We start from the raw sequence: 11,996 nt of genomic DNA, 5'->3' as shown, positions 1-11,996 counted from the left end.
GGGACTCACAAAGATGCCATGCAAATCCAATCAATTCAAGTACCTTTTGTCATATTAAGTTATAGTACATTTGCTGTAGATCCAGGATGTTGGAACATCCAAAAAAATTCTGAGGCTTTAGTTAGGCTTGGATAATCATCAAAAGCTTGGAAAGTTTTTTGTGCTATATGAACTATTTTTATCCGTGAAATCAGGCTGGAAATCTCCCAAGACTGGGTCCTGGGGAAGATTATTGTTATTTCAATCATCTGGCTAAAGAAAGAGCCTATTGTCATGTGTGATTATTGGCCTAATCCTGCAAACCATGCACAGTGCTTTCAAACATGAAGTCAGTAAAGGTAAGCAGAATAATATCTATATATATGTATCAGGAGCTATCTACTTTAGCAAGAGTGAAAACACTGCCAGAGAGACAAGCTAATGTTGTGTACCACACTTTCCTATGTCTTTGAATTATAAATTAACAGAGAAGGATCTTATTGGGAAGGGCTCCTTTTTTCTTCTGCCTTAATTTACAGTAACAGTGACTTGGTTGATGAATGTGGGTCTAGTAATTCTGATAATAATGTTAAATATATAGTATTCTTAGTTGACACTGAATGCTGGAGGGAGGTAGTCATCTTGATAAAGAAAAATATTCCATTATTGAATGGGAATATTTTTAGAGTAATTTAGTGCATGAATCAAATCCTATTCATTGAGTGCACATACATGTTGTCCATTCAGTATTTGCAAAATCCTCTGCAAGATGTGGTGTATGATACAAACAGTATGAACTTTCAGCTTCTTTGATATACTAGAGTGAGTGCTCTTAGCATTTTTGATGACTCACGTTGTCACTTGTGAATTAATAAGTGATGTGAGCTCTTCGGTGTAATGAACCCTATCATTTAAAAAAAAAGGGAAAGCTGTTCCTGTAATTAGCGTGGTGATGTTTTTATAAGAAAATTCTCTTTTTGACGGACTACTGTTATTAAATATTGTCAGTAAATACTGTTCGTTATTATGCTTGGCAAAGCACTTTCTGGTAGCTGACTTGATGAAATTTAGTGAAGAATTTGTGGTAAAAGTGTTCTTTAACAAATATTGTCTACTATGTTATATTTTTTAAATGAAAATATTGAGATTATTTAAAAGATGGGAATTTGCAGAAAAGGGTACTGTCCAAGACATGTCTTCCTAAACCCCAGAATGTTAGCATGGGATTGGTGGGTGATTAAAAGGGCATGAAAAAGAATTAGTGACAATGTAAGCAACATGGTCTTTTATTTCCCTATTAAATTAAAATTGTAGATTGGAAGGTGGGCTCTGTAACCTTCAAAATGGCCTTGCATTTTTTGTATATTCCAAAAGTCAAATGGGAGAAGTCTCTGACTTCTTATTTTTTTCACCAAAAATAAGGACAGTTTGTACTGCTTTCACTGTATGGAAAATAAGATATAGTTCAGAGGACATTAGGCACCATTGCTTGTCTGTTTTTATTTCCTCCCCATAGCTGAATGCGGGAAAGGAAACAAAAAATTACCATGAAAAAATGTAAGTTTTAAAAAAAAAATAGTATTTAGTAATGGGGTATATAGCTAAATGCAACTTTAAAATTTCAATAATAATAGATATTGCTAAAATTTATCTGGTAGTCATTGAGTTGTTTGGAGAAAAAAAAGTTGGAAAACCATGGCTGACACTTCTACTGTTTTCCAAGACTGATGTTGAATTTAGCCTCATTCCTTAAGATGGCTATGAACATGAAGAATTTCAAAAGAGTGTCATAATGTTTTAAAACTTTTAAACTCTTTTTAGAGATTAATATAAATCTGTGTGTAGTTAATCTTAAATTTCAGTTGAATTGAACATTGAGGCTCAACATCAGACTTCAAGATTTAGCAAAGTGATTTGCAAGTCATTAAGAGCTAGTGACAGAAATAGTCATATATGCTATTATTTTACAGATCACCAAACCCAGTAGTTTCAGTGAGAATGTGTATGCCTGTGATGTTATTCCCATGCATGATTGTACTACTAGATTTTTTTAGTGTATGGACATATACATAAGTATGATTACTGAGTTTACATTCCTGACACGATTGCTTGTATAAATTTAATCCAAAATAAGCAGACTGTTTAAAATGTAGCCCTCAGAGAATTTCTGTTGTTCAAAAATTAAATTTAGATGATGTGTGGGTTCTACACTGTGTATCCCTTGTTATCAGAATTGTAGGTTTTCTTTGAAATTATATTATAAAGGTCAACTCTATTGTACAGATGGGTTGCCATGCTATAGATCAAACACTGGAGGCTTTTTGTAGGATCTCAAATGAAAAAGAGTTAAAAAAAAGGATGATAGAAAGATTATCACATTATTAGTTAAGCAGCTGATTCCAAATGACATATATTATGAATAAAATCTTCCCTTATTGGCTTTAAAATCATCCTCAAAGTATTTTGTTTGCTCCAGTGGTTACCTATCATCCTAGAGTCTTGAAACACACATGAATAGCAAGTCAGATTTCTATTTTGTGTATCTATGCTGCTCTGTTGAGTTCAGTGATAAATGCTCTCGGTGATGAATTGGCTTAACTTCCTACCACTTAGATTTCATGTCACAAAGTGTTATCTTAAATTTAGTGCCATCTATGGGAGTGTGAATATAATTTTAAAAGAGAACAGAACCTATATTTCAGCTAAGTGGACCTTTCCAGTCCTGTCACCATTTTAAATGAGCAGAAGTAAAGATATGAACAAATATTTAAATATGGAAAATTTGGACTTTGAATAAATAATTAGAGAACTAGCTATTTTGTGAAGTGGCCAGGAGTTAATACACTTAGTAAAAATGCTTATAGATATCAGCTTCATTTACTTAGAAAGAGCATGATTGCTTTAAGTTCAGTTTCATATAAGAGTTTGGCTGTGTAATTTCTTGTTGGACAAACAGCAGTAGTTGCTCAGGACTTACAAACTTGTGCTAATTAACAAAATGTTAGAATCAGAAGGTTTGGAAGGGCCTTTAAAGATCATCTTCAGATAAAGACCCAATCCCCTTGTGGTTAGGGACACTTTTTGCTAGAACACATTGCTCAGAGACCAGCCTGGCCTTCAACACTTTCAGGGATGGGGCATTCACAACATCTCTGGGCAACCTGTGCCACTTCCTCACCACCCTCACACTGAAGGCATTTTTCCTAATATCTATCTACTAATAGTAAGATAAGTGTGTGTTTTTCCTACCAGCAACTCTAAGAAATAGCTTTTCCAATTGACCTGTATTGTGGCTTGAACATTCAGAGTCTGAAGGGTTTGTCCATGGCAGGGCACTTCACAGTGAAATTGTAGCTTGGAATGTCTTCATGGGCTTCTATTTTTCTCTGTCTCTGTGACAGCTGTGATGACTGAGAATATTAACCAAATCACTTTTTAATGCTACTTTAGTTAAGCAGCTGCAAAACAGATAGCTTTTCAGTTGTTTAGATTATCTTTTTTGTCATCCTCTTGTACCTTTCCTTATGAAATTAAAAAACTCATAATTGTGCTAAAATAGTCTATATAAAGGCAGTGCATACAAGTTTTAAACAGTTGTTTTAGCACTGTAATTTTTAAGCAGTTAATGAAAGTAATTGTTTTAGATCTAGTCATATAAGTGCAAAATTATGAATGTGTACCCTATTAATCAAGTTGCTTTTGAATTCTAAAGAGATTCTGAGGTAGGAGTTTGCTCAGTGAGGCATAATTGTTTTTCCAGCTCAATACAGACTAGTCCCATTATTCATGTTTTCTTTTCAATAAGAACTCACACTGTAATTCTAAGCACTTATGATAATTACAAAGGACATATTTTCTTTTTATTTTTCTTTTTTTTCCCTTTCCTTTAAAATGTTCCCCCCCTCCCCCCCCACCTCCACTGGCATTATAACAAAAAGCAGAATATTAAAACCATTTTAAATTCTAGTTGGGACACTTGCATTTTGTCAGGCAAATTTTACCCATTTTCTTCCATGACTGTGCTGTACAGCTGTGTGTTGTTAAACTGCTGTTGCATTTACCCCAGGTTTTGTGCATTTCAGAGCTTAAGAAATATGTCAGTTGTGACTGTCCTACAAGGAATTTGCTTACTGTAAAGATGATTTTTTATAGATTAAAATTTGACTTAGTGTATACTTATTCACAAAAAGCCTGAGGCAATCAATAATTGAAAACATGAAGAGATTAAGAGGCCATTATATATATATATATATATATATATATATACACACAATTAGAAATACAAGTATCATCGCGTTCTTGGAGAAATGGCTAAAATGAGACCTTCCTAGCAGTTGGTATTGTCTAATCTCTTATGTAAATACCAATTATGGCTGTGCTTATTCTGTTATGGTAATGAAAGGCTTAAGCCTTCAAACCCATCTACTCTGGTGCTTCACTATTCCTCTGAGCTGGTTCCAACCTGGAGCAGTGCATCATGCTTGTCTAGTGGGAAGTCAACTCCAGGAGAAGCTAATTCAAAATTAAGCTCCTGTTTGCTAAAACTGTGTGATGAAGCCAAGGCTGAGTTTATTTATTGCTTACAAAGACAACATATTGATACGGTCTACGGTCAGCGGCTTCTCTTGAAATTTGGCTTCTTACTTGCTGTATGACTGTAAGACAGATTTTTTTCAAAAGTAGTCAGTTGTTTTGATCTTTAGAAATTTTCAATGTGTAACCATAGTGTTTTCAAATGAGTGCCCTAAAAACTTTTTAACTCAACCCAAATTGAGTTGGAGAATGGAGATATACCAGAGACAATGGAGACAAAGGACACCTCAGCTCAACTGGTGCCTTTTTATGGCATCAAAATTCTTCAAGTAACTGCAGCCACCACATTGCTTGGGAGGAATGTGAAAGGTATATGGATATGATATGAATGCCCATCATTGCCTTTTGAGACCTACTGAAACCAGCTGGTTCCTTTGCCCTCAGATAGTTACCTGAAATATAATGAACCTTCCCTTGGAAATGCCTTTTCACATCAGTAGAGATGTAAATATATCTGTATTTCTGTCCTAAAAATACTGGATGTGTCTTCTCTCTCCATGGATTGCATAGGGAATCAAAGGCTGTGCTAGCCAGGAGTATTTCTTAACCTTTCTCTCCCCTGCACTGACAGATTTTGTACCGAGTAAAGGAGTCAATAAAAGCAGATTGGATCTCAGACAAAAAAAAATCACTTTAGGGTAGTTTAGTGTGATTAATCTGCCTTTTTATGTCCCTGCTTTTTGTTTCCTCTCTTTTTGGACAGGTTGTAAGGACCAATGCAAGTAAGAAATCCTGTCATCAGTAACTGGAGATTGAGATCCCAAAAGAGAAGCTACTGTTAAAGTTATATACCATGCCATCTATTTTTTATTCACTCATACCACCCAGTGTTACATGCTTTTGGATTTAAGAATTTTTATTTTTATATGCATGACCTGTTTGTCACTGAAATACTACTAGGGGAGAAGATTAGACAGAAAAGTATATTCTTGTCATACAAGAAGTTGGTAATATTTTAAAGCACTGACACATGTGGTGCTAATTGTTGCAGCCAGAATTCATACAAACATGCTTGAAAGTTACTAATGATACAGCTTCTGCACAGTGTGATTTTCATAAAGTGGGAAAGCATAAAGAAAACACGATGAATGACTTCAGTACATGATCAGGCCCATGACTACTCAACAATTGTTGTCGTGGATTAGGCGGCACTTCAAAACCTTGAGATAGTTGTCAATTTTGTGGGAATCTCGGCGGAGGCAGTGAAGCAGGTTGTAAAAGGCAAAGAGCCTGGAGTCCTCATCAGCAAGCTGCAGGGATGGGAGTCCATCCCAAGGAGTGTAAATGTCATTTTCGACCTCCCCAGAGTGAACCTAAATGCACAAAGTAGTATTAATACTAAATAATAGTGAGCCTGACTGGATGTAGAAGGCAGAATTTAAAACACTGCTCTTAAAGAATGCTAGTTACTAGTGTATGTCTTCTGATGTGCTTTCTGTTGTGGCTCACATTATTCCATATAATGTTCTATATCTTCATTCAGATTTTGAACAAATTTATTATATTTTTCAGTTTATTTTCCTAAAATATGTGAAAAGCATAACTGCCTCAGTAGCATTTTAAGAGAACTAGTGTGTTAACCAGTATTCAGAGAAACCTGACTTTGCAGAGAAATCAATCCTTCCGTCATGCTTGGACTCATCAGCAACATCTCTCTTTGGCTCCCTCCACCTTGAAAACTTTGTTAAAACTTGTTCTTAGAAGTTGTTCGTGTGCAACAGATTAGTCTCAGCCCTTATCAGAAAAATCTCTCAGTAATACATATTCAGAAGTACTAGGCCTCATTAAAAAAAAAAAAAAAAAAAAAAAAAGCTGAATGATACAATGACTTCTAATGTTAGAAAGCTACATGTGGGAACACATGTAATGAGTTAGTATTTGAGGTGAAGACTAGTTTAGGTCTCCTTGTTTGAAGACAATCATTAATTTTCTCTTATCACATAAATCTACCTTTCATAGCAGGAAGGAAGTCTGTGCCTATTCATGCTTGTGCACCATCCTTATTTCACTCAAGTACTTTGAAAAGACATACAGGAGAGTATCTGTGGAGCTGCTATCATTCAGTTTAAGTGAAAGGATAAAAAAAATAGACCCACTATGACTTAAAAATATGGTTTGACACTAATGAATGAGCCAGTCTTATCTCTTTCTGTAAATAATGTGAATGAGAAGGTGGTGACAGGGCAACTGGAGCAATACCTGACTTTTTACTCTTATCATGGACCCTCAGCTGTGCCCTTTTTACACATAGATAGAGATGTATTTGATTACACTGATAAATGTATTTGTAGCTTGGATGGTATAAGGTTTCAGAGTGAAGAGACACCTAAGTGAAAGACAGACCATGAGTGATCGAGTGGAAAGTGTGATTACAATGATGGTGGCACTCTTTGCGCTGTTCAGCTGCTCAGAACAGTGAAGTCAGAACCACTTGTCAGCATCTAACTCTCTGAAAGAATGATAAATTCACTGACTAACAGAGGCCCCTTTAAAAATAAACAAGCGAGAGCAGATTTTATTCAGGAAAGCTTTCAATCAATTAGTGGTAACAAGAGCTATTCAAGTACAGGTTTTGTGAGACAGCAGCCTTATTGTCTAAACTCACAAGTATAGCGGGAACCAAGTCAGACACAGAATCCAGAGGAATCAGTATGGTGTGAAAAGAGAAATTAAAGATGTCAGGGTTACTTTGTATGCCACATCTTTGCAATAGCCCAGACTCCCAGAGCCATTTTAAACAGTATGTTTCCAAAACCTCTGCATAATACCTGTTTGTATATAGATGCATATAAATATGCTTAAACTTGTATATGTATAAATACGTGCATATGGAAAAAAATGGAGATGCATCCTTAAACAATCAGGATTACAAATTAAAAATACTCAAAGATAGAATGACCATAGTCAGTCCTGATGATTACACCTTCCCCTGAAGCATAACTGGGAGTGTGATGGGTTATTCTGTGACAATCATATCACATTGTCTCTTTAGAAATTGCAAGATAGCAGAAGAAAAGAAATCTGAAAGAAGAAAGCTGAAAAGTTCTCAGACTCAACTACTTTCTCTCCCCTGTTTTTCTTCACATCTATTGTTTCCTTTCATATTCCAGGTAGGGAGAGCCTATCAATGTACATGTCTTCCTTAAAGCAATTGTCTAGAAGGGTGCTAAGGATCGACTTACCCGCCCAACTATTTTCTCCATTCCTTCTAGAAGTCGCTTGTTTTGTTCTTCAATCTCCACAGCCTTCCAGAGAATGGTTTCTGGAGCTTCTTTGATTCTTTGTACTTCAGAGGCCAGGTGGATCAGGGGATCATTCCAGGAACGCAGAACTCTCAGTATTAAATTCAGTAGGTCTTCGTGCTGCACACACATAGTAAGGAAAGGTGGTTAAAGAAGAAAGCTAAATACTGGCAAAATTAGAAGTAATTTAGAGCAGTGTCCTCAGACATTTTGATTTAGGAATTTATTCCAGGACCTGTCACTGAATGTGCCCTATAGGCCTGTCTTAGATACCTCTATGCAATTGCATTTTTGAAGTTTGTCATTGATGTCATCATGTTCTACAATGTTTGCATGAGCCATATTGCAGTGAAAAATATAATTGAACACTCTCAGCATTAAAGACTAGCAAGCATAACTGTGTCACATCTCTGTAACAGCAAATCCAGAACTCCTTATCCGATTTTCGATGGATGTTTTAAAATCCGCTGATTATTTTTATTATTTTTTTTTAATTTAGTACTGACTGGAAGGTGCACATTATGGTAAACCACCAAATAGCTTTTATTGCCTCTACATAATTCTTCTGTCCTCCCCTTTGAACAATAGTGCTTCCAGCAGTAGCTTTCTGGTTTTAAAAATTATCCTTTCTTGTGGGCAATAGGAATTCATCAAGCCTATGGTTAAGTTTGTGACAGCATTAAAACCATTTCTTCTTTGCTAAATGCACAGCTGTGAATTCTATTGCTCCTACTAGAATTTCTAAATGACACGAGAATCTAGTGATACTGTGGGATTGTGAAGATAACACTACCACCATGACACTGGTAGAGATTTCACTGCAGAACAGCCCCATTTATACAGCTCTGCTTATTTTTTTCTCCAGAGAATTTTCAAATCATATCTGTGAGCATAGACTGAATGAGATCATCTTCACTGAAGTTTATAGTTATTATAAATGATGTATGTATGTAGTGTGCTTCTATTTACAGATATTTTGCAGATTTTCACACTAGGGTCTTTGTATTTCGATGATGATGTGACCACTTTTGCCTTCTGGTAACAGGAAGAATGTCTAGTCAATGGTTTTTTGATAATGCCAGTGTTTGAGTTACCAGATAACTATTTACCTGTCTACATACAGCAATGTGTTTTATGTTTGCAAATACATGAATTGTTTATAAGATATTTTAAGATAATGTTTGAAGGTTGTAGTGTTCTCAGTACTGCACAAACATGGTAACTGGCATTGCTCCATGAGGTAGTATTTTAATTGGAATTAAGATGCAGTGATTAAATGTACCATACAGGAAAAGGAAGGGATGATGAAAGTGACTGGTATTTATATATGCTGTATGATTTGTAACTTAGTATCAGCAAATGTTAAATCAACTTTGGCTTTTTCATGTTTTCCTCTTTATGGCTTTTATATTCTGATTGAGTTGATCCCCCTCTCACTCTGAAAGATGCCTCACTATTCTGTAACCCTCCTTCCCGGCCTTCCCCGGCTCAATCTTACACTGAATTACACTGGAAGTGGGACTTACATGAATCTGCTGAGCCTGCTCCTTATCTTCAGGAGTGGTTAAAGACGCAGTGTGGCAGCTGTTGACAGCTTTTGCAATGAAACCCCGGCCCTGGGCATAGCGTTCATCCTGCAGATCAGTACAGGTGTTACTGAGACAGAAGGTAAGAGCTTCAGTTCAAACACTGTGCTAGCTAATCATTGTTCCATAGCTTTTATCACTGCTTTTATGCTGTAAAGGTCAAAAGTTTCTGGTGAGTCTCTAGAGTGGAACTGGCACCCAGCAAAAACAAATGTTCCACAGATAAAGAATGATGGGAAAATGGTATCTTTTAATAGAAGTGCTGGAGATCTTAGCAACATTCAGGACTATATACCAATTTGGTCACCATTTGGACTTTCACCAGATAGCAGTCATATTTGTTTACTTATTATATGTTAACATATGTTTGTGATTAAAAAGTATTAAATTGCAATTTTATATTTTCTTGCTCTCAGGAAAATACTACTTACAAATTCATTGAACATTTCCGAAGAGAGGAAGTGAATGTAGTGTGAAAGTTTAACTGCTCGGTCAAAAAGCTCCTCAAGGGAGAGTTGGCAATTGACAGATCCATTGGGGCAGATTGGCAAAGAGGTCACTCCTTCCTTTGTCAGAAGCATGTGGGACACCAGAAGGGCTGCCAGCAACAAACCTGTTCAAGTTTAAAACACAGTGAAATGGGCTCACATTGACTTGCAGGCATATTTAGAAGCAGCTGTGAGGGCCAGATGCTGGGTGATTTGGGGTGTGCTGTCACACGGCTCAGAGTAACCCCTGTGCTGGCTGCTGAAAAACAGTGGAGTACAGACACACTGTAATTCTATAACTCTTTTATCCTTTCTCCCCTCTGTCATCCTCATGGTATAGCAGAGCCAGTTACAGAGTTTGAGGAGACAAGGTAGCCTGTGCTGTGGTGTATTCTGACTACATGCCTGACTTTATTACAGAATGATAAACAGGAGAAAAAAAAACAAATCAAACTTCTTAGTGCAAATATAGATACATAATTATATTTACACAGACATATAAGTTTGGAAAATAGATTGTATTTTTTTTCTTTCTTTCCTTTTTTTTCCCCCTCCTCCTGCCAGAGGTCCCTTTCTTCCTTGCAAACATTTGGAGTTAAAATTAATTTTTGTGGGAGGGTGGTTAGGTCACTCTTAAGGCTGTGATTGTCCTGGGAGTTCCTTCAAAGATTTCCACCAGCTGTGCTTCTTTTCTCTTTAGAGTTTAACCCTAAATTTCCTACTTCTAAGAAATCAGTAATAGTTTTTGCTTTTCTCCTGAGCTTCTGAAACTGATATAGAGGACTTCTCATTATCTAAGCAAAAAGTGTAATCTCTTTAAAACTTTTCATGTTAACTTAGCAGAGTTTTTTATTCAGTGAAATATAATGTACAGAGAAAAACAATGGCAAATAATTAAAAGAAAATATTTGGTAAATGAATGTTCTGAGACTTTTACTTCTGGAAATTGACCTGTTACCTATACTGGTTCACTAGAAATATTTAAAATGCTCAATTAAAGTGTTCATTATATATCAGCAAAACTATCCCTAAGCATTCATGTGATAAGTTTCTTTATAGCTCTACATTCAAAAATGTGGATTTACACAATATTGATATAAGATTTCCTCCTCCCCCATGAGCAAGGTACATGTTGGACGCTGCAGCTAGGAAAGTATTCTAAGGAATAACTCTATGAAAACCTGAGACTTGTTGGCTTGGAAAGTTGATGGATGTTTTGAAAACATTCATTTCAAAATTACCGCATCATCTCTAGACTTGTGGGTAATGACGTCTGGTCATAGCCTTCTGAGTGGTACAGCAAACCAGTCCAGATCCAAACTTGCACATGCAAGGTGTGACATCCCTCAAGCCAATTTTTTGTGACACCAACCAACGCAAAGGTACACTTAGATGATAAAAGGCATCAAGCTTCTTTCTTCTGGTTTTGTCCTTTCTGCAAAATTACATGGCTGGAAGACCTCATTTTCTAGACCTGTTACATTTCAGATGCCTCCTAATTCAATTGAAATAGAAAAAAGTAGAAAAATTGTCAGCAGATGAATGTTAAAGTTCTTACCTTTCAGTGAAGCCCCCTTGGTGCTCATGGTTGGGATTCTGGATGATGACTTTCCTTACCAGAAAGAAATCTCAATTCTTGCTGCTATTCTCTGCACATACTGCTCTTATATACACCATGCAGGGTCCATTTTGCATACATTCAGCAGGTTGTGGAGTTTGCCTCCATAATTACAAACATCAAATTGCCTTTCTTCCACATTCATATTCAGTATTTTTTGGTTATTTTTATTTTTTTTTTTTTTTAATTTGAGCTGTGAGGGGGAATTTCATTAATAAGTTGAGCTGTGGGATCCCAAGTACGAGTGAACGAAAAGACTGCCAATATTTTGCCCTGAATGAGGTGAAAATGCCATTGATCCTGGAAATCTCCAGTTCTGAGACAGATTTTCTCAATGTTTCTAGCCTACTGTTCCCACTCCCCGTAATAGTCTTCTCATCCATCCTTGGTGCTTCAGCCATCTAAGCTTGCTTACATTAAAATTCTGGCCATTTGTGAGAGGCAAACAGTAGTTTGCAGTATCCCCATTGAGAGGAATAGCATAAATTGA

At 36.3% G+C, this 11,996-nt stretch overlaps 1 protein-coding gene across 1 annotated transcript; it reads right to left on the bottom strand.

The window, feature by feature from the left end:
• Positions 1 to 5,693: 5,693 nt before the first annotated feature.
• On the bottom strand, positions 5,694 to 11,474 carry PRL (prolactin). The gene is made up of 5 exons (XM_021553415.2): positions 11,447 to 11,474; positions 9,832 to 10,013; positions 9,341 to 9,448; positions 7,755 to 7,934; positions 5,694 to 5,885 (listed from the first exon to the last, which is right to left on the bottom strand). Exons 1-5 carry the CDS (start codon positions 11,472 to 11,474, stop codon positions 5,694 to 5,696), a joined length of 690 nt encoding a protein of 229 aa, XP_021409090.1.
• Positions 11,475 to 11,996: the final 522 nt, after the last annotated feature.

This window comes from Lonchura striata, chromosome 1 (genome assembly GCF_046129695.1).
Source record: "Lonchura striata isolate bLonStr1 chromosome 1, bLonStr1.mat, whole genome shotgun sequence".
Lineage (NCBI taxonomy): Eukaryota > Metazoa > Chordata > Aves > Passeriformes > Estrildidae > Lonchura > Lonchura striata.
Note: the sequence above shows the minus strand (reverse complement) of the source record. Positions and strands in the feature narration are given on the sequence as shown.